The following is a 24,403-nucleotide window of genomic DNA, read 5'->3' on the forward strand; positions in this document are numbered from 1 at the left end:
AGATTAATGTAAGCATAAGTTTCAAATTTCTCCAATTGCTGTTATTTTTCACGATCTTTGTAAACATTTTAATTTTGAAATTTTCTTTAGTATTAGAAGAGTAGCGAATGTTCCCTTTTTTATTGTTCTGCAATCCTAAATAAATTTGCATGTAATTCAAGATGGATTCATGCATTAGCTGCTACCTCCTCCAATCGTTTGTGTAACACATTTTTGACAATATTTCTAACTATTTTAATAGTTTTGAATAATAGATCTACCTTACTGTAGTTCTAAAATGCAGAATGTATTAAGTTCAAGTGCATATAAATAAAATTTGCGTTTACGGAACGAAATTATTTATAATCGTTTACTTAAATTGTCACGTTACACAAACAAATACTTTATTTTTAAGTGATTGGTTTGAATGTAGACTGATAGCAGACAATATTGAATGGCTCGAGGGTCCGATGCGGTTACACTACGCTAAACTGAAACTGAAGGCACTTATGATAATACGTACTCAAGCGAATAAATTTAAATGATGCTAGAAATTACATGTGACGCAACGAAAAAAAACAGGGGGAGTTGACGGAAACTATCAGTAAAATGAAAAAACTTAACCAGAACACCTCGGGGTTGCGAAGCAAGTATTTATTTACCACAGATAAATGCACTGAAGGATGATTTTTTTACAACAAATGTTAGAACAATTTAATTATAAAATTAAGTTTTGTCAGAAAGTTTTTATTAACACAATTCAAAACTTCATTGAAAGCAAGTGTGATGCTTTCCTCTTTTTCCTAATTTTTTTTCCGTTCCACAAGTATTCATTCCACAAGATAAATAAATATCCGGAAAAAAATAAAGTGAATTACAATTAAATAGAAAACAAAACACCAGGTAGCGTTTATCCCACAGAAAGAGAAGCACACAAATTTAGCAATGCGCATTTTAGAGTTTGCTCTATCTAATTAACTAAATCAAGGTTGATTTAAGACGGATGCAAACCTTTAAAAATATGATTGTTAATTTCAAACAAAGTTTCAAAGTCATAATTAGTTTCCTTTTTTGCGGCGAACTTATCAGAGCATGACAGAAATCGTAAATAATAGCGTAATATTATTTTATCACGCGAATCCTCAACACTTGTTCACAACCTGTGATAGGTCATCCTTGATTATTCGTATCGGATGTTCCATTCTTTTGGCAAGAATTTTTACAATCTAAATTTTATTTATGTATTCAGAAATAGTGAAAGGCATAACATTAAATTAAACTACAACAAAACTTGCAAAAGGAAGACTCGAGTATGGAAATTAATTGAACTTGAGCGAGAACAGGGTGCGTAGCCAAAGCTTTCAACAAAAATTAAGCACCTTTTAAGTACTTTTTAAGCATCCAAAAAATATTTTTAAGCACTAATACCAAAATGCAAAATAATTTTCAAATGCAGACCGGCAAGTATTTCATCAGACATGTAAAATGATTGGCGTTTTCATTCCCTACGGACCGACAGTAGGCCGAAATACTTGCGTGTTCAAATGAATTGTGAATAGAACAATGTGATTACCATGCTTTTGCATTCATACGAAAATCGACATGGTAAAGAAAAAAATCTCATTTTCGAAATAGGAAAATTAAGGATTTCTTAAAAACACCTAATGATAAAAGCACCTTTAAGGGCTTTTAAAATACGAAAATAAAAAATAACCACCTTTAAGCATTTTTCAAAAACGTTACGCACCATGGAGAAGAAAATAATAAAAATAAAAATTAGCCACACAAATTTTACGTAAGCATTTTCTAAATGNGTCTTTTGTTAAAGGATATTAAATCTAAAATGGCTGACGGTTATTTAAGAAAACATGAGTCTGGTCACCTAAAAAGAAAAAGAAAAAAAAATTTTTTTTTTTCTCCGAAGTTTTTCGTAGGCCCCTGAATTTTGTAGGCCCTAGGCACGTGACTAGTGTGCCTATAGGTTAATCCGGCCCTAACTAATACCAAAATGCAAAATAATTTTCAAAAACTTTAAATGATCACGATAAAATAACTAGTTTTTGACAAAGAACTCTATTGTTGATAATATTAGCCATCATAGATCATGAGATTTTTTGGTTCGATATCAGAGGGTGGAAAATGAAGCCTGAAATGGAGAATATCTTGCAAAATGCAGTAGAGTTGCACATGAGAGTGCAAGAATCTCACCGAATAGAGCTCAGTTACGCTCATGCAGACTCACAAGTATTTTATCAGACATGTAAAATGATTGGCGTTTTCATTCCCTACGGACCGGACCGACTGTAGGCCGAAATACTTGCGCGTTCGAATGAATTGTGAATAGAACAATGTGAAAACCATGCTTTTGCATCATACGTGGCGAAAATCGGCATGGTAAAGAAAAAAATCTCATCTTCGAAGAGGGAAAATTAAGGACTTCTTAAAAACACACAATGAAAAAGCACCTTTAAGGGCTTTTAAAAAATGAAAATAAAAAATAAGCACCTCTAAGCATTTTTCAAAAACGCTACGCACCATGGAGAAGAAAATAATAAAAATAAAAATTAACCACACAAATTTTACGTAAGCATTTTCTAAATGTTGAGTAAAGCGAATCAGATAAATAAAATTAAACTACAATCTTAATTTAAGACAGACAAAACTTGCAATGTTATAACTTTGTTATAACTTGTTATAACTTTGTACAAAACAAAATTTACATTCTTATTCTGTACTTTTTAAAATTTTTAATAAGACATTCTTTTAAAAATCTTCAATGTTTTCCTTAATGTGGTCTAAGTTTTTGACTTTTAAAACTTAGAAATTTTTTTCAATTCCTTCTTTTTTTGAATTTCATTTCAAATTTAGAATTTTCTAATTATAAATTAGTTTTTTATTTAACAAAAATTGAAAATATGGGAATTTTAATGTCTTACGTAAGCATTGCCGATACCCTTTTTCCCCTTATCAACAAATCACAAACCCATCCTCAGTAAAGTGCTTACGTAATATTTGAAAGCTCCCTAAGTACCTTGAAGAAAGTCAAATCCAACATGGAATAAGCATTTCAAGTAGAACGTTAACTGAACAAGTCATTAAAAGAACTAGAAAGTTTTAACGACACAAAGGTAATTTTTTTAATTTTTTTTTTATAAATTACATAAAACCAATTATCACCTTACAATGCTTATTTCTAAGTTCTCGACATTTTCGCTCCCTAAATTTAAAATAACATAAATTAAGTAAAATTTATTGATATAAATCTTTTCAGATTCCTTAAATAGTGATCGTTCTAATCAGAAAAGTTAATAGAACCAGTCACAACATTAACGTACAATTCTTCATCATTTATAAATATATATACCTATTTATGCACCTGGCATTCCTATCTAGGAAAGTAAGGCACAAATTTATATGCATTTTTTAGCTGGAATGACGAAAAACAAGTAGACAGCTATCAAAAGTCATAAAAGTTTTATGCATATTTAGTAGAAAAAGGAATTGGACTTACACCTGTTAGCGCGGCTGGCATTCTTATAATATAAGAGAGCTACCGTTTCGAGAGTTTCTATGTATTTTGTTACGTAAAGGAATCAAATAAGGAAAAAAAATTCTTAGAACTGAGGTTCGATCCCCGGTGGCGAGTGCTAGCTTGTCTGGGAAGTAAATGCTGACCACATTGTTACAATCATGCCGCTGATCACGAATGAATAAAATGAATTTAACATAATCATTAATAATTCCCAGATCAGGTGACTAAAATAAACAATTATTTGTACCATACTTTCTTTTTTAGATTTAGAGATATTAAATAAAATAATGGTAAATAAAATAAACGTAAACAAGTCCCAGATCAGCGCATTAAAGTTAACTATTAAAGTAAACTATTAATTGTATTAAGAAAATTAATGGTATAATATTTGTTAAAAATACTTTCGTTTAGATTTAAAGAGATTAAAAATGAATTTTAATTATTAATTTAAATGATTAATTTTAATAAAATAATTCCCGGATCAACTCAGTATAATAAACAATTATTTGTATATCGTTATGTATTTTTAATAAAACTTTTTTTTTAAGATTTAAAGAAATAAAATTTACATAATTAATTATAATAAATAATTTTCAAATGAATGCCTTAAAATAAATAGTCATTTGTGTATTGATTTGGTACATATTNTTTTTTTTTTTTTTTTTTTTTTTTTTTTTTTTTTTTTTTTTTTTTTTTTTTGAATTTGGAGAGATTAAATAAAGTAAATAATTCATACCTTCCAAATTAGCTAAGTAAAGTAAACAATTATTTGTGTTACGGCATACAATATTTAAAAACTTTCTTTTAGATTTAAAGAAATTAAATAAAATAAATTTTAAATAACAAATCGTAATAAGTAATTTTTAAATTAGTGCATTAAAATAAACAGTTATTAGTAAAATGTATTAGTGTTTGTGTTTTGATATGGTAGATATTGGTCATAAATATTTTCTTTTACATTTAGAGAGATTAAATAAAATAAATAATTAGTAATTTCCCGATCAGCATTAATACAAACAATTACATGTGTCACAGTATATACTTTTAAAAAAAACTTTCTTTTAGTAAATTAAATAAAATAAATTTTAAATAATTAATCATAGTAAATAATTTCCAAATTAGAGAGTTAAAATAAACAGTTATTTGCGTATTGTATTAGTGCAATGATATGGTACATATTTGCCATAAATATTTTATTTTACGTTTAAAGAGATTAAAAAAAAAATTAATAACTCCCAGATCAGCTCATTAAAATAAACATTTATTAGTATTACGGTATATAGTTTTAAAAAAAAACTTTCTTTTAGCTTTAAAGAAATTAAATTTTTAAATAATTAATAATAGATAGTTTTCTAACAAGCAGATTAAAACCAATATTATGTGTTGTTTTAGTACTTGTGCATTGATATGGTATATATTTGTCATAAATATTTTCTTTTAGATTTAGAGAGATGAAATAAAACAATTAATAATTCCCAGATCAGCTCATTAAAATAAACAATTATTTTTGTTATGGTATATAGTTTAAAAAAATTTTTTCTCTTAGCTTCAAAGAAATTAAATAAAATAAATTTTACATAATTAATAATAGATAATTTCCTAACAAGCAAATTAAAACAAACATTATATGTTTTTGTGCATTGATATGGTATATATTTGTCATAAATACTTTCTTTCAGATTTAGAGAGATTAAATAAAACAATTAATAATTCCCGGACTAGCTCATTAAAATAAACAATTATTTGTGTTACGGTATATAGTTTTGGAAAAAAAAACTTTCTTTTAGCTTTAAAGGAATTAAATAAAATAAATTTTACATAATTAACTATAGATAATTTCCTAACAAGCAGATTAAAACAAACATTATGTGTTGTGTTAGTATTTGTGCATTGATATGGTATAGATTTGTCATAAATATTTTCTCTTAGATTTAGAGGGATTAAATAAAACAATTAATAATTCCCAGATCAGCTCATTAAAATAAACAATTATTTGTGTTACAGCATATAGTTTTTTTTTTAAAAAAAAAACTTTTTTTCTTAGCTTTAAAGAAATTAAATAAAATAATTTTTAAATAATTAATAATAGATAATTTCATAACAAGTAGATTAAAACAAACATTATGTGTTGTTTTAGTACTTGTGCATTGATATGGTATATATTTGTCATAAATATTTTCTTTTAGATTTAGAGAGATGAAATAAAACAATTAATAATTCCCAGATCAGCTCATTAAAATAAACAATTATTTGTGTTACAGCATAGTTTTTTTTTATTTTTTTAAAAAAACTTTTTTTTTTAGCTTTAAAGAAATTAGATAAAAAATTTTTTATATAATTAATAATAGATAATTTCCTAACAAGCAGGTTAAAACAAATATTATGTGATGTGTTAGTATTTGTGCATTGATATGGTATATATTTGTCATAAATATTTTCTTTTATATTTAGAGAGATGAAATAAAAAATTAATAATTCTCAGATCAGCTGATTAAAATAAACAATTATTTGTGTTACGGTATATAATTTTAAAAAAAGCTTTCTTTCAACTTTAAGGGAATTAAATAAAATAAATTTTACATAATAATAGATAATTTCTCAACAAGCAGATTAAAACAAACATTATGTGTTGTGTTAGTACTTGTGCATTGATATGGTGTAGATTTGTCATAAATATTTTCTCTTAGATTTAGAGAGATTAAATTAATAATTCCCAGATCACCTCATCAAAATAAAGAATAATTTAAATGATGAACACATTTATCATGAATACCTTCCGCCGGTACCGCAGCAGGAGCTCCCAAGGAAAAGCGTCCAAGCGCCAGTTACAAGTAGATCCAACCACCAATTCCCAAGCATCAATCACCTCCATCCGACTACACACAAACGCAACCTCTGAACACAGATAACAATAAAGCGAGTAAAAGAAATGTTTTCGAAGTCGGGCGGAATAATCAGATGGGGAAAAACGCTGATCTCGATAGGGAAAAAACGGGATTTCACTCGACACGCTTCAGAAATAGGTGCCGGACGGTCTGGACCGGCACGGGTCCTGTCATCTAGCATCCACATCATAATTTGAGAGAGAGAGAGAGAGAAAAATAAATATGAGAGGCCTTCTCAGAGAACGGTGATGCAAGATGAGATGAAGTGGGCACTTGAAATTGGGAGCCCGTGTTGTTTTCTATCGACTTATTTGAAAGATGTCCTTTTAATTGTGTCTGAGTGGAGAAAATTATGGTGATTGTAAAGTGGTGCAGTTTTAGACAGAGCTTCTTACAAGAGCTTTTTTTTCTTTTTCATTGAAAGAATCGGCCAACTTGAAACAACCAATCGAAAGAGGAGGAAAGCGGTCCTAAAATTAGAGGATTTGTCCAAAAAAGAAGTATAAAGAGGGTTATTGTGTCAAAAAATATGAGATTATGTATGGTTCGTGTAGAGAAGACAATGTTTCCAATTTTGAGGTTTAAAAAAAATTGTAAGTTGTTAAAATTGAATGATTACTTCCTTTCAGAAATTAGAGATGTATAGAGAAAAAAAATGTAAATAAAAATTTTCGAATCGTTCGTTTACCAGACATTATTTCAGATTCATAAGGTGAGATTATGATTCATAATTTCACAGTCATCGATGAATTATCATAAATATCTTAAAAAATAATTCAATCTATATTTTTTTCTAACAAGTTGTTGCATCGCCTGATAGAACATAAACGCGTTTACTAGGCAAAACTTTTTCATAACTTGTGCTATACATATTTTTTAATTAATTTAATTACTGAGCCATAAACATGGATTGAATCACTTTTGGAACGTAATTAGGTTTATTTATTATTTTTTGCGTAATTACTTAATGGAATGAGAACCAGCTAAAGTGCTAGAGGCTTGAAAATATTGATTTCACGCAACAGAATTAAAAAAAAAAATGCTGGTTAAATATGTCAGCACACTGCTTTTGTCTTCAGGCATTTTAAATCTATTGACTTTAGATCAGCGGAAGCTCGGGGGAGAGACTGCTTGCCTCTTAAAGAGGTGTCTCGGGTTCGAATCTCAGCGATGGTTGGTGGACACGAATTCGGCACTGGTTTGCATCGACCACAATGCTCATAAAAAGTATCGAGTGGTAGACGGATCATGGGTAAAACTTCCCATGTCATCAGGGTAACCGTTGGAAGTTTTCGTGCTTTTCCTCTCCATGTAACGCAAACACGGATTAGTTCTCAAAATTGGGTCGGCTGTTCAACGACGGTGATAAAGTAAAATAAAATCTACTGATTTTAGAGCCCCGGTAGCTCATGGTACATAGCGCTCGCACTCAATGACGTGAGTCAGGTTCGAAATCCAGAGGTGGATGGTTGATATGAATTTTGCTCCAGGCTCGCACCGAGCACAAAGCTGACATAAAATATCCTCTGTGGTAGGCAGATCATGGCTAAAAAAGGAAAGTCTTCGTGGTTTCCCTCTCCATGTAACACAAGTGCGGGTTAGTTCTCCATGACGGCTAGTTTTCCCCAATGCTTAATCCAGGAGTTCCGTTGTCTTCTGGGTTGGGTGACAGAAATGTCCTCCGTTATAGTGAGTTTATAGTTATAAACAAATACACGTATTTCATGATAAGATAGCAATAAAAATCTAGATGGTGAAACAAAGGCATTTACCTCTTTCCCTTCTATTTTGAGCTATTTTGATGTAAAATTACATGCATAGAATACACTGCTTTTGTCTACTGATTGTAGAATGGAATAGAAGTTTTTGCAAGAGACAAAAGAGGGAAAAAAGGAAAGAAATGCAATAGCTGTCGCAGCTATCGATAACTCTGAACATTGAATTCAATATTAGACAACCAAAAAGTTAAATAAGGAGCACTGTAGCTATGTGGTAACCAAAAGGCTCATTCTTTTGAAGTGTGCGGTTAAATTCTTAAAAATGGTAGAATTTTTCTTTCTTCAGGAGGACAATAACTTGGGCGGTGATCGCCTACATATAACTTTATGACTAAAAAAAAAAGGAAATTATGTTCGTTTTTTTTATACTGCATTGATATTAGAAATAAATAAAAATATCTTTCATTTTGCCCTTTTAGTATGAGATTGCTCCCTTAAATTGTAAATAAATATTTCCTTCAAATGAAAATTGTTGAAATAGAGAGTGGCTCAAAATTTTTAGTTCATACAACACACAGTTTTTATATCTTTAATATTAACATTATGACGATGATTTGGAAACTTTTCGTAATAGCGGACTTCTCGGAATATGCCGTATTCGTTGTATCGAGCTCTTAATGTAATTACAAGATTTCGAATAACTATATCAATTAAAATTATGCTCGCAAGTCGCAACAGAAAACAATATCAACAACGCAACTTGGAGTAAAGAAATGAGCTAATATTCTTGCGTTCTTATTTGTGGAGGAGCTGGGGAAATGGAACTAAATGCAAACCCGCAAAGTTAATTTAAGGAACTCAAAACTTCATTTTGAAATATTCTTTTTAGATAGAAAAACACACTCCTCATTTTTATCAGTTAAAGCCAAAAACATTTATCAATTCTTGTTATTTTTCAATACACTTTTTTCAAAAATCATTTAAACATCTTTTATCACAAATTTTGTTGAACAAACACTAAGTTAGTGATTGATATTAGAGATAAACGTAAACAAAAACTAACCGTAACAAAACACAGAATTGTTAATAACTCCAACTGATAATAATACATTTAAAGTTTGATTTATTAATTGCCTTCATTCAAGAGAACACTGTTTGTCATATAAAACTCATTATTCATCATATAAGAGCAGAAATGTTTATTCATCATACATCTTCCCATTCACACATTTCAGTCAAAAGATAAGATAACCGAATTTCGAACAGTTTATGAACTTACTTCCTGAGTACACTGATAGGTGCAAATGAAAACAGAAAAGAGGGTACTTAAGGAGAAAAAATAATATTTACGGTTAGAGTCTTTTTTTGGGAAATACTTAAAATATTACTGTGAAAAATTGCAACTAAAATAAGAAATTTTGCATAAATTCTATGACGTTAAGGATAAAGAATGTGAAGTGAGGTTAAGACAAGCATATCATCTAAATAACTTTTGTTCTAATGAATGAATCACCATGTACTAAATATTCCAATTAATTAGTTCTAGCTCTTGATTAAACTACGAAATCAGAAGAAAAAAAAAACCTTAAGTTTATTATTTTTTTTTTTTTTACAGATTTAGATTTTTGAACCTACAATACTAAATATTTTGATAAGGAGTAATCGCAATCTGTAACATATTTCCTTAATAGTTCAGTTAGAAGTGATATCGAAAGTTAAGATCCCACTCGCAATCTATAAAATATTTCATTAACAGTTTAGTTAGAAGTGATATCGAAAGTTTTGATCCCACTCGCAATCTATAAAATATTTTCTTTATAGTTTAGTTAGTGATATCGAAAGTTTTGATCCCACTCGCAATCTATAAAATATTTCCTTAATAGTTAGTAGTGACATCGACAGTTTAGATCCCAGTCACTATCTGTAAAATATTTCCTCAATAGTTAGAAGTGATATCGACAGTTAAGATCCCTGTCACTATCTGTAAAATATTTTCTTAATAGTTTAGCGTAAGTTTAGATCACAATAGTAATCTGTAATCTGAGTAAAATATTTTGTCAGTAGTCAAGTTAGAAGAATTATCAAAAGTTTAGACCTTAATGTTAATTTTACTTTTGCGTATTTCGTTATATCACTCGAACTAAATAAGCGAATCAGAAACTTTTGCACACAAATGTAAAATTCATTTTATTCAAATATAATTCCATGAAAAAAAATTTTTTTTAATTATTTAGTATTTTTTATTATTTAATTTAAAAATGGTAAAATTAAATTTGAACAGTAAGGGTATACCAATTTTTACATCATTTTATACTAAGTAATTTAACATAATGGTTACAAAAAGAAAAGTTTGTGCGAAATCCATCAAATAGTCGAATAATTATATTTTTAAAAAAAGTAGGTCCTTTAAATCAAAAGTTATTTAAAATTACATGGTTTGAAATAAATATAAAAATACATTGCAATTTAAAATATTTCGACTATATTAGCTTAAATAAAAATAATTATTACAAATTATTTTTTGCATGAATAGAGCATTTAATAAAATCTGTCTAAAAAAAAGGATGATGTAAAAATTAGCATGACTGACTATTCAAATTTATTTAATCATTATTAAAAATTGAGAAATGATTTTAACGAATTATATTTTGCCAGAAGTTATTTTTCAAGTAAATAAGTTTTAAGAGAGTACATTTTTTTTAAGAGAGTACATTTTTTTTAAAAAATTCATCCTTATAAGTTCCTTACATATAGCGAATACGCAAAAAGCAAAATTTTGACTGCTCTCTAGACTTAACTATTTTAACCATATTTTACAGATTTCTTATTCCCTTTCATTTTGAAATTCAAGAATCTGAATCCACAGTAAAAAATGTATGGTTACTTACAGAAAGTAGGTTTTTATCTATAAATTAAAACATTGTTCTAATTAACTAGTATATTTAAGGTTATCCCTTCAAACCATTGAAATTGCATCTTATTACATGATAATCCACCATCAGATCAAAAGTTAATAAGCTTCTTTTTTATTTTGCGCACTGGAACTACAAAAATCCAAGATTTAAATTAATCTTAAGTTCAAATTATAACTTTATCGTAAGGATTAAATCTTCAAAAAAAATCGTGATTAAAACCCAAATGGTTTTTGACTGAAAGCTTTTTTACATTATTATAAATTATGCCTAAAAACTTCCTAACTCTCCTCTGTGTGCTTCCCCCTTGTATTTTATTTTATAACCAGCGTTGAACAGCCGACTCAATTGTGGATTTACGACTAAGAATGTTTAGCACCGTAGCCTCGTAATTTAGAGCCCAATCCAGAAGACAAGGGCACTTCTGTGATCAAGCATTGGGACAAACTAGGCTTCTTGGAGGACTTTTTGCAGGAACTAACTTGCATTTGCGTTACATGGTGAGAAAAACCACAAAAATCTCTCATGGTTAGCACAAAGGAAAGGGGATTCTAACTCATGATTCGTCTACCATTGAGGATATTTTATGTCAGCACTGCGGTCGATATGGGTAAGGAGCAGAATCCATCGCTTCGCCCAGCTAATGCTGGGATTCGAACATAGGGCACCTCATTGGGAGGCGAGTCCTCTATCCCCTTAACCACTAAGACTCCTTCTTTCTTCTTAATGGAAATGAGGGTGATTTGAGGAAGAGAAGAATTTCTTCTAGACAAGCATGAGAGACATATTTTCCGATGTATTTTTTCACTCAGAATAAAATGAAACCATTCTCGAAACGCTTTTAGGTTAGACGTTCGACGTCTAATAGTTTAGAAGTTACAAGGATTTTATGAATGAGAATTAAAAATTTGTACTTGTCTCTATTTACGTAAATATTGCTACTTAAATAAGTGATACATCATTTCTATATGATTTTCACGCTAAATCGAATGAGTCTGTAGACAAATCAATCGAATCGCGTTTTTATGTATAAAACGTGCTATTTTTTACACGTACTTAGGTATTCACATTTCATTGCTATCCCAGAACTATCTGAATATGTAAGATGCATTTTCCAATGTAATTTTTTACACTGTTACATGACACATTTACATGAGATTAATTTCGATACAATCGCACTAATAATTTAGAAGTTATAAGAGTTTTCTTCACAAAAAGTGCAATTCAAAAATGGTACTAGTTTTAAAAACTTTTTTTAACTCCATTGATTTATGTTTGATCTTATTTGATCAAATGAGATTAAAAAATGAGACAGAAAATACCTTAATTGTCTGTATAGCAATGTACGATGTGTAAATAAGTGCAAGAACAAAATTATACTTTTTGTAAATAAAACGCTTATACCTTCTAAACTATTAATGAGATAGTCTATTCTACAGATAGTCTTCTAAACTACAGTCTTCTAATTACATGGAAAATATACCCCACATGTTCTGATAGTTCCTGGATAGCATCCTGGTTAGCAATATAAAGTGTACATAACTAAAGTAGTACTTTTAAATATAAAAACTCTTGTAACTTTTGAACTATTTGTTCGGTTGACTTGTGTCTTGTCTCATTCAATTGAGGATGAAAAAATGCATACTAACAATGTCTCACTTGTTTAGGTAGCAATATCAGATGTGTAAATTGGTGCAAGTACAAATTTGTACTTTCATTACATAAAAGACTTATAACTTCTAAACTATTAGTCCGATTGTCTTAAGACTAGCCTCATTCAATTCAGCATGATAATAATACTTAAAAAAAAATATGTGTCACCTATGTAGAAGAAATTTTATTCTCCCTATACTTTTAGAGAAAATAATAAATGAATTTCCAAACTTAAATCTAGAAAAATGATCAAAACACAGTCTTTTGATTCAGTTAAGGGTTTTCTGGCAAAAAAAGGCAGTAAACAGCTTAACACAGTCTAGTAACATTTAACTGAAATTAAAGATCTATAGTTACGTCTTATGTAGGTAGTAAGTAGAAATCAAAAAAGTATCTGCAACACAACTTTAAAGTATCTAACTAATCTTGATTCCTAAATAATCATTTCTCTCAAATTTATTTCAAGCATTATTCCATTACTTTATATTATGATGACACATTGAATATTTGTGGAAATTTACAGACTGTTTCTGAAAACATAAATTGAAATTGATCAAGCTGTTTAAAAATTATGAAGAGCATATGAGCGTGGTTATGGCAGTTTAAGACTTAACTGATTTTCAATTTGCTTATTATAAAATTAATTCTACTCTTTCCATTTCTTTTTGTAGACATACATTTTCACAATATCTCTTTCTATAAGTTTATTCTCAATGTTTTCTAAGAATATGAAGAATAAATATGTAATAATATTAACTTGAATAATTATTTATCAAAATTTCATCATCAATCAGATATAAAATTTTTAAAGGTTTTTTTTTTTTAAATAGTCTAACACAATATTTGATTTACTAAAAAGTTTGCAAAGCTAGTTACTGATAGGTAATACTATTTTCAAAAACTTGATAAACACAAATTTTTCTCAAAGAAAAAATTTGGAACACTTAAAAAAATCTCACAAATTAAAATCTACTTTTTTTTTAAGTTAGAACTTATTTACTTTTATGAAACAATCTAACATACTAAGTTTATTATTAAGAAACTTCATAAGCTTCAAAATTATGCAGATGGAAAAAAAAAGTTAACAGGTTACAAGTGACTCAAAACTGACGAATGGCAAAAGCCTAAAAACTGACACAAAACACTGAGCATATTTTTGAATGCTTAAAGCATGTCACTTTTACTTCTATCTGCATACAGGGTATCTGCTACATTTTAGATTTTCAAATTCATGACTTCATGATTTTCCATGACTAACTCCAAGAATTTTTCATGACTTAAAGAAGTTACTATTTTCTCCGACAAAAACATAACAATAAATTCAAAAAAGCATTATAATAACATTCATTGAAATGATTTTTATAACCACTGTTATACTCTGCATCTTCATATTTATAGATTTTAAATTTAAAAAACGGAGTAAAGAATTAGTTGAAGCAATAAAATAGCTAGAAAAAAAATACAAAGCAAATTTTTTTTCTTTCTTTTTTTTCTGCAGAATTATATTTTAAAGATACTTTTCTTGTTCATCAGAAAGGAAAGAAATACTCCTTATTTGTCTGTTCTCATTTCGAAATAAAAAAAATTTGCCAATGATTGGCTTGCTTCAGCTTGAAATTTAAATTGATAAAAAAATTAATAAATAATAAAAATTCTTAAATCACAGAAGTTTAAAAGATAATTCGCTCTCAAAATGATGTTTTTTCTTTCATTTTTTGAAAGAACACCATAATTCTTAAAAAAGATGATAAAGACATTTTATATTCTAATAAAATATGACAGTGAGTAGTGATTTTGTTAGGAATTCAGATATTTGGAACATGATGAAATTGAGGGGGGAGGGGATTCCATTTTAAAAATTTGATTTTTCGGCGACATAAATCCATGACCTTCCATGATTTTTTTAAAAAAAAAAATAAAAATCATGACATTTCTGGACAAATTTTGTTCAATACTGAAATTCATGACTTTCCATGAATTTTCATGACTTTCCAGGTGTGCCATGTGTATATTTTTGAAACCAATAAAGTTTTTAAATAAGTAATACCATACCACTACAGTTTATTGATACAATTCATTTAATACTAAGTTTATATTTTTAATTAAATATATTTAAATATGTTTTAAAGAAACCTCACTAAAATCCTCCCTAATATTTCTTGAACAGTCAACAGAAGAAAAATAGATAGAGAAAGGGAAAAATAGTAACAATATTTCTGCAACAACTCATTTAAATTAGAGGGTCCTAGAGGTAAAAATTCTACTATTTTGTGACCACCAGCATCATGGTGGCAATGTGGTCAGTATTGCACACTGGAAACATACTGGCACTTACTTCCCAGGCATCTTAGTTTTTCAAAAGGCATCAAAGGTTGAACCCAGTTCTTTACAATGGCAGCTCAATGCCTTTACCACTGCACCATTGCAGCTCGAAAGAAGTGTTAGGTAATAGAATATTATTTTGAACTTAAGTGAAGAAATACACGAGAAAAAATCAAAACTTATTTTGTTCGAAGCTTTCTAACACATCAAAATAATTAAAATATCAAAAATAAAATTGCTGATCAGCTATAAAAAATGCATAATAAATTCTGAAGCAATTTTTATGGTAAGGTTTACTATGGTAAGGAGGTTGAAATTTTGACCATATACTGAATGCTAATTTTTTTTAATTTTACGAAAAATTTGCATTGTAGATACAACAAAATAATCAATAAAAGATTACTACTCACCACAACTGTCTCTGACATGTACGATGACATTTCATATAAATCATCAGTCACATTATCATCATCTACGTAATTCAGCAATTTGGGCGGAATTGATGGAGTAAAGGCAGTGATTTCTGGACTAAATGGGAGAAAATAATTATTAAGAAATATTTCTAAAACTTAAAAAACACTTATAATCATAAAATTTGAGGACAAAACAAAAAAAAATAAACATTTTATGCACTCAGTTAATGGAGCAGACAAAATATGAAATTTACAAATTTATGCACATCTAGAAAGTGAATACTTTTAATCCAGTGGCTTAAAACAAGGAAAATTTTGAATGCTTTATTTTCATTCCACTTGTGTACTGCAATTTTTTGGAAGCATTTTTCAACTGTATTTTTAATAGCTTGGCCAGAAGAATGTTTTACAAAATATAGAGAATCAAAACAGTTGACATATAATTTTTTCTACATTTTCATCAAATAATGGTATAATTTTTCTCGTTAGCAATTTTTTTATATTAATTTTTACAGAACAAATTATAACAGTCTTGAGACTTAAGCACAATTGAGAAATCGGCATGAAAAAAACACAACTTTTTAAAAATTGGACTTAGGACTTTTAAAAACCAGAGGATTCATATACAAATAAGCAAAGGAATTTTTTTTTTCGTTCGTATCTTCATAAATTATCTATAGATGTGAAATTGCTAGAAAAAGATTTTGTTAAAAAATAATAATAATTTCATCAAAAAGTCACAATCTCATCTTTATTTTAAACACGAAATTTGTAAATTGAAGTTTGGCAAAAAGAAGTTCATTAAATAAGGGTTCAATGGTATTAATTAAACAAATTTAACTGCTTTTAGGCATACATTGTTTAAAATTCAAGTAATAAGTTAATCATAAAAGAGAAATTAAACAAACATCGTCTTTCTGGTAATAAGTTAAAACACTAAATTGAATTTATATTATGTTTTCCTTAATCTTGCAATTCTATTCTAACAATTGGCAATTTGTTTCTTCTCAACAAAAGTCAAACTATTTGGATTTATGAAGACATTGACACTGTTGTACCTAACATTTTTGTACATTTCGATAAAAAAAATAGACAGAAATTGCCATTTAAATCCGTAGCTTAAAGAGCAAAATTAATTTCAGATTTTAAATCAACAATCTTGAATCAGGCAAGATCAAGTATTTGTGTAAATACAACAAAAAAAAATTTGTTCATCAGTGAAATTCACAGGTTGACCTAAGACTTTTACATGCTAATGTAGTTCTATTAGATTATTAGTCACTAAGGTAAAACAGCTGATAAAAAAAAAGAATGAACAGCTGTTGAACTTCACATTTTGTGTACTAAAACATTAAATGATAAAATTTTTGTAAGTTTAAGTCATCTAGTTGCTGTTAAAGTAAAAAAAAAAAAAAACTGAATTACCTTGGTGTCTCAGCCCAAGCTTTTCTTGGCTTGTATTCAGGTTCAGACACCTGTATTTTATGACTAAAGCTGTCATATGGGCGGATATGTGCATTGGATGTGCCATTAATTCTGGCTATGGGTTTTGTAATCTTCTTTTCCCATCCATCAAGCACCTCTCTTGTCACCTGAGGTATTGTCTGTCTGGCAAATCGTTTAGTTGGGGACCTGAGTTAAAAAAAAATAATATATTTTTTAAAATAATCAAAATAAAAGAGCATAATGGGAATGGTAGAATATACAGTGGGAAAGAATTCATGTTGTGTACCTGGTAAAAACACGTTCTGTTCTAGCCTTATGTTTACCATCTTCAAGGGTTTGATATTCAGTTCTTCCACTAAAATAAAAAGCACAAATTTTTAAGTTCAATAGAAACTATAACTTTTGTTGCAAGAAGTGTTAAGCTAAATAATAATTGGAATACTTCGATGCAGTTAAGAAAATACCATTGCGGTATAGGATTTAAGTACTCATCTGCGACTGCATTTTACTTAGTTATCAAACTATATAGATATGCTTTCAATACAATATGAAAGCCTTTAAAATTTCAACTCGCTGGACAGAAATTTTATTCGTGTTATCTTTTACATTACATATCATGTAATTTTTAAAAAAGGGTTATAGTTTCATACTTTAAGTGGAATCCTAGACTTGGCGAGATATTTCAATAAATAAGAACATTCATTCTTGAAAAGGAAACAACTATATAACATTGCAAGCGCATTGGATTTGAGTAGACCTTTAAAAATGGCCCGTCTTATGCTGCCATGCCCTTAACAAATCAAATGAGAGAAAGAATTTTTTAACTTTTGTTTTGCTATAGCAGAAAATCATCTGCAAAAAACAATATTTATTACTCTTTCATCAGCTTCCTTAAATGCTAACAGAAAGACATATATTTGTTACGAATTTTTATATCATATTTGTTAATTCTTATAAACAAAACATTTCACATCATTTAAGAGAGGAAGCAAAAAAAAAAAAAAAACGGCTATGCAACGTGGTTTCAAGAGATGGCGATGTTGACATACGTTCACACTGGGAGCTTAGCATCTATTTGGTACACATTTAGATGCAAAAAGGCTCTCTCCATAAGCGTAATGGTTTTTTCTTAACTTGCAACAAAGTATAGCCTAAAATTGATAGACTAATTGTAGGTTTAAAAGTAATGCTGCTATACTAATTTAATTACAAAAAGGGCGATTTTGAGCTTTTATATTTTTAGGACTTTCTGAAATCAAATTTCTAAAATTGTTTTTTCTTTCATTTAGGCACAGTTCCTCAATATAATAACAAGGGAAATCATTAAGCTCTGCTCGGAAAATCTCAAGTTGAAAGATCTTTTCCCATCAATAGATTTCTTGGAGTGCAAAATTAATAATATATTTTTAATAAAAGTCTACAAAAAACATATTTTCATCATTAAACAAATGTATTTAATTAAAAGAAAGGTGATACTATAATGAAAAAAATTCCACAGTTAGCTTTTACAAGAAAATAAAGGTTGGATTCAATGAATGCGTTACAAAAGAAAATAAGAATAAATAGCAATAGAGGCAACAATTTATTATCAAAACAGAAATGTTATTGTGGAATCGACACATATGATAAATTTCAAATATCTTTGTAACCATTATATTTAAACCAACCAGCCTTAGAAAACATTAACAGTAAAATGTAGCAGTTTTTGTCATATACTCTTTTTTATTTTCTTGGCATTAAACTTTAAAATGATAGTTTGATCACACATTAAAAATTTCCCTATTTCAAGTATGACATTTTCTAACTTTTCAGTGGTTATTTCAGAAAGGCACAATCATTAGGATAATTCAACTATGAAACAACTACACTTTCTATCAAAAAATCAGATTGGAAAAACTATTTCATTTCTAGAAGATGATACTAATAAATTTTTAAGCAAGGAATTGGAATCCACATCCAAAATGTTTTGATCCTTTAGTTTGGTAAGATTTAGTAGGAATAAAAAAAATTAATGATTTACAAAATGAATTTAAAATGACTAAAAAGAACATCTAACATATAAAAGTCAAACTTAATTTCTTTGGATTCAACACAATAACAATATATCAAATCTTAATTCCACATTTTACAATAAACTGCAAATAAAATTATGAGCAAAATTATAAATATGACTACATCAAAAATTAGCCTTGTAATCAAATGAATTTATAACAATTTAGCAATTAATTGCTTTAAGCTAGGTGATATCGTAATATAGATTAGTATGAAGTAAAAAAAAAGTAGCCCCAATACATGTTAAGAATTGAGAAATGTATAATACAGTATGAATTTTCTTTCTAAAATAAGTCCCTCAGTGGGCTGACAATCGTAAGACATGGTTCCCAGTAGATCACCAAAGTCAAGCATTATAGGCTGCTGTCAGCGAGAGGGTGGATGACCCTCTCGCTGACTGACTCAGTCATGAAATGACAGAGGCTACATGATATAGGTCCTCATTAGATTGTTCTGCCATAAAGTGAGTGCCTTTGTGTGCATGTAGGTGGGCTACCGAAGTGGGGAAACCACCTCCTCTGCAGAGGATCAAATCTATTTGGATCATCCTCAGGGATGTTTCCCAGACTGTCACTAACAACCCATTGCACAGCTCTAGTGTGATGTAAATAAAGTACTACAACTACCTTCTATAATATTAATATATGATTATACACAATGAGCAAAAGTGTACGATAACTTCATGCATGCATGCATAAAAAGTAAAATCAATGTAGTAAAAATTTGAATTTTGAAGTCAGTTAATAAAATAAGCTATTTTTTAATGCACTAAAAAAATTATCAAAATGCTTTTGCCTTTACTGTTAGAAAAAATATTTAAAACTGTTAAAAAACTAGTTTTAGTATAGTTCACAGCTAAATTTCTCAAAATTGGAGAGTGAAAAATATTTTAGTTATAGATTTATATTCCCTAAACAAAGTGACAAAATGTGAAGTGGAAAAATCTATATCTAATTTGTTTGTCAGTGTAATTAGAAATTTAAAACATAAACCAAACTACCTACTGAAACATAATGTGAGAAATTTCTAAAAACTTAAATTTTTGCCACATGCAGTTCTTTGAACCACATACGATCTTTTGAGGCACAAAGTTAGATTTGTAATCATAAATTTTAATGATACAGCATATGGTTATTAATACCAAGAACTTAACATTAACAGCTAAAAACTCCTTTCAATAAATTTTTATAAAAAGTTTGTGCACATTTGTAGAGTTTGTCAGCAAAAAACAATCCACAAACTCCTAGATTATAAATCAATTTCCAAAAAATCTTAATTAATCTTAATTCAAATAACTCAAAAAATTTTAATTCATACTTGAACACACAATTGCTCAAAGAGCACCAAAGTGTTTATTCTTCAATCATTTCACAAAACTAAGTTTCAATACATGTGCAACCCCTTTTAATTTATTATCAAATTTAAATAAATAATAAATCTACATATTTTTTACTGCACTGGCTATGCACTTTCAGGTAAAACTAAACAATGCTTAAGTATTTTTATTACAAATAAACCTGTTTATTCAGTGAAGAAGATTGCAGACCAAAATTTATAGCAAGAATCTTCTTTTCCCCTGAATGATATAATACTCAGCATATATATAAGATATATGGCAGATAGATATATAGAATGTGATGATACAGTCAATTTGCTGTAACTCGAAGTACGATAACTCGAATATTACTATAACTCGATTTTTTTATGCGGTCCCGACCCTTTTATCTTCAATTTCATGTTAATTATTCTCGATTACTCGAACTTTACTCTCTTTAACTCGATTTTTTTTTTTGATCTTTTAAAGCAAGAAAAAAAAACCTAGGAGCTGATATTTTGCCCCTTCCTTTGCAACACACACACAATGTCTTTCGCACTCTTCATGGAGAAGCTAAAGCTGTCCCTCTTGAAGTATGTGAACAGTGGTTAAATGAAACGTTACCAAATTTACTTCAAGGATACAGTTAAAATGATGTTTTCAATATTGATGAAATGGGTTTATTTTTTAAATGTCTTCCAAATAAGACTATGATGTTTAAGGATGAAAACTGCTCAGGGGGTAAAATGAGCAAGGAACGTTTGACTGTCCTAGTTGGAGGAAATGCGTCTGGGACAGAGAAATTGCCCTTAGTTGTTATCGGAAAATACCGAAATCCCCGATGTTTCAAGAATGTAAAAACGTATCCTTTGGATTACAAGTCTAACAAAAAGTTTTGGATGACATCAGTTTTATTTGAAGACTATTTAAGAAAATTGGATCGGAAATTCTTCGCTAAAAAAAGAAAAGTGATACTCTTTATGGATAAATGCACAACGCATAGTGATCTACCTCATTTGAAAGCAGTAAACTTGCAGTTTCTCCCGCCAAACACAACAGCAAAGTTGCAGTCGATGGACTAGGGTATCATAAAATGATCTTAAATATTGTAAACATTTAGAAGATTTGTAATTAATAAATAAGCATTAATTAAATAATCCGACAATATTTTGAAAGTCCAAAACCGAAACTAACGGTAAGTCGAACTTCCGATATGTCGAAGTTTTTCGTCAGTCCTATCAGATTCGAGTTATCACGAATTCACTGTATAATACTCAAATGCCATTTTATTGCAATAATAGTGAGAAAATTTAACAACCATGTCTGGGATATCAATTTCTAATAGTCAGTTTAATATAAAGTTATGAAATACAAAAATAAATCAATAGAAAATAAACATAGTAAGTAAGAGTCTAATCATTTAGAAAAGTAGATACCATAACAGTTAACGCTTTTGGATTTTCCAGAAAATTTTACTTTGATATTTAATGTGGTAATAAAGTTTTGGCATTCATACTTGATTCTAGTTTTAACAAATTTGATTTACTATAACTTTAACTACCATTATATTTGAATAGTTTAAGGATATATAATGAAGACTTGTTCATTATCTTATCATGTTTTAAGTAATGATAAAACTGAGCTAAGTATTTGCCGACATTACCACTTCAATAGTTATTTCATTACCACTAGGAAAAATTTTTTTGAAATAGTGTTTAAGTTGGCAGGTATGAGATACTACAAGAAATACAGTAGATTCCTTTAGCACTACAGTAGATACAACAGCTAATACAATATCTTAACAAAACAAATGTAACAAAAAGAAAATAAGGTTGAAAACACTGCCAGTGTAAAATTCAATTCCACAGAAATTAGAGAATACCAATACAAAATATTAAATTGAAAATGATAAGTAACTAAAAATTAATGTAAAAAATCAAAAGAAATAAACTTAAACTTACCTATACCTAAATTTTGAACCTAAACTAAATAATAACCTTTTGGTGGGAGCTCGAGGAACATGTAAACGAAAGAATGTATGGTGTTCAACGCAAGATTTCCACAGATTTTTACAGGATCGGTAACTCAGCATATTGAAACCTAGTAAACTGTCGTATGTTTCAGTCTAAAATTAAAAAATTGCATTGTAAATTTTTGAATTAACCAGAATGCCAAGTGAAAAATTTATAAAAATTACAAAGTAAATAAAAGTAATAAGAAACTTACTCCTTCTCTTCTCAATTGAATAAAGAATTGTTTCCTTTTAAATGATATCTTAACAATTTTTGCCCTAAAAATATAAATCATAGTTACAAGTGTTCTTTTAAAATTGATGTTTGGAGAAAGTATTTTAACCAATTTATAAGTGTTTACCAAGAGAAAGTGTTGATTTTTAAATTATTTTGGAAGACAACAAGACCTGAAGATGTAACTCCTAACTGTATATCAGCATTAGTTGTGTCCTAAAAAGAAAATGATAATTTTATGCCTTTTGGTGGACTCATAAATATTAATAATATTTACCAATAACTTATTAAAAAGTTTGAAGTTTGAAAAGTACCTACAGCAAAAATTAAAACTAAATCTAATACAACAATGTATTTAATGACTAGTAATATTTATGTAAAGTTAATTCTATTAATATTTTTCATTAAAAAGGAAAACGAACTGTCACACTAAAATATAATAAAGAGTTAAACAAACAAAATGCAGTCAAACCTTGCTAGCTCAAAACTTGGTTTCATAAATTTTTGAGATAACTAGATGGGGAAAAAAAAATCTCTTTAATTTCCTACCTATTCCATGTTAAAAAAAAATTTGATTTTACAAATTCTTTTTACCCTTGATAACTTGAATTTTTTTCAACTGATACAAAAATAAAAATAATAATAATAAATATTTTTTCCCATTAAAACAGATTTTTTTTTGTTTAAAAAAAAGAGCTATTCAAAAGTTTACAAGGAAAATCCTACATAAAAAAATAAAGGGATGCAATGATATATTTTCCTATAGTCCTCTTTATGAAACAGCACAGTGAAAACTAAATTTTTATTTATCCCCAAAATGGGAAATTAAAAACTCTTGTTTATTGTTTCCTTATCAGTTTTCAGATGCACAGACTTTTCACTAATAATTCAAGAACAGGGACAGGAATGAGGTAGGTGGCTCTGAATTGATTGACTGAATGTTCCTTAAAAGGGATTCATCTTGGGTGGCTTAATTTCCTATCATCCTAAATAGTGCAACAAGAGTTGAGAGATACAGCACATGAATTCATAGCTGTACCACCTCCCTTTGAGCAAAATTAGAAATCCTCTTTAGATCATTTTAAGATTTTGAGAAAGTTATATCTCTTGCGAGTCATCTATTTAAAATGGCTAACTAACGAAAATTGAATACACTTAGAATTGAAGTAAAGAAGCAAATTATTTATGAGGTAGAAAAAGGTTTGAATCTTGAAATCGTTTTTTAAATAATAATTTTTTGTTAAGTGTTTAGATAAATAAAAATTAGAAAACTTTTTAAAAAAGTATATAAATTTTTTTCTTTCTATTCTACTCTTGATAACATGTAATTTTTGATAACTTGAGTTTACGGTATTTCAAACTTTTCCTTCTCTCCCTTCAAGTTTGAGATATTGAAGTTCGACCTGTATTTTTAAATGTTATTCATAGAGCTATTTTAATAGAAAACATTTTTATTTTTTGATGTGTATTAAGTCTGAAATTAAAATGAATCAGTAATGATTTAAATTACCAAATAAATGAAAGCAAATCTTGATGTTCAAAAGGAAAATTATTAAACAACTCCCTTCATTGTCAGCTCAACCTTTTTGGGGGTATTTCTTATATTATATAGATGCAGGAAATATTTTGATGAAGATGATTGCAATACTGTTTTCTTCTTACGTAATGTATAAATTTCAATTAAACTGTCTACAATAAAGAGTACATACTAAATCCTCTTTCCACAATTATCCGTAACAAAAGCAGTCAAAATTCTGGCAAATCGGAATTTTGTACCATTTATAGTAAAGAAACGTCAAATTGGACAAAAAAAATAGAGAAGAAGAGAGCTGACAGTTAAAACATTATTTAAAATGGAGCACTACACGAAAGAATGTATTTTCATTGGTGAGCAATGCTGTGTCATTTTTTGGTCAAGTAAACAGAATCA

At 28.5% G+C, this 24,403-nt stretch overlaps 1 protein-coding gene across 1 annotated transcript in view; it reads right to left on the reverse strand.

Annotated features, from left to right (window-relative positions):
• LOC107443952 (protein tyrosine phosphatase Meg) overlaps positions 1–24,403 on the reverse strand; it is a 69,301-nt gene that overhangs the window by 17,018 nt on the left and 27,880 nt on the right. Inside the window, exons 9-14 of the mRNA XM_071176948.1 lie at positions 22,601–22,689; positions 22,454–22,517; positions 22,189–22,352; positions 17,147–17,215; positions 16,840–17,046; positions 15,412–15,529 (exon numbers count right to left, since the gene is read on the reverse strand). Of these exons, the coding sequence (XP_071033049.1) occupies positions 15,412–15,529; positions 16,840–17,046; positions 17,147–17,215; positions 22,189–22,352; positions 22,454–22,517; positions 22,601–22,689 (711 nt within the window). The remainder of the gene's footprint in view (positions 1–15,411; positions 15,530–16,839; positions 17,047–17,146; positions 17,216–22,188; positions 22,353–22,453; positions 22,518–22,600; positions 22,690–24,403) is intronic.

Source organism: Parasteatoda tepidariorum, chromosome 2 (assembly GCF_043381705.1).
Source record: "Parasteatoda tepidariorum isolate YZ-2023 chromosome 2, CAS_Ptep_4.0, whole genome shotgun sequence".
In the NCBI taxonomy this organism is placed as follows: domain Eukaryota; kingdom Metazoa; phylum Arthropoda; class Arachnida; order Araneae; family Theridiidae; genus Parasteatoda; species Parasteatoda tepidariorum.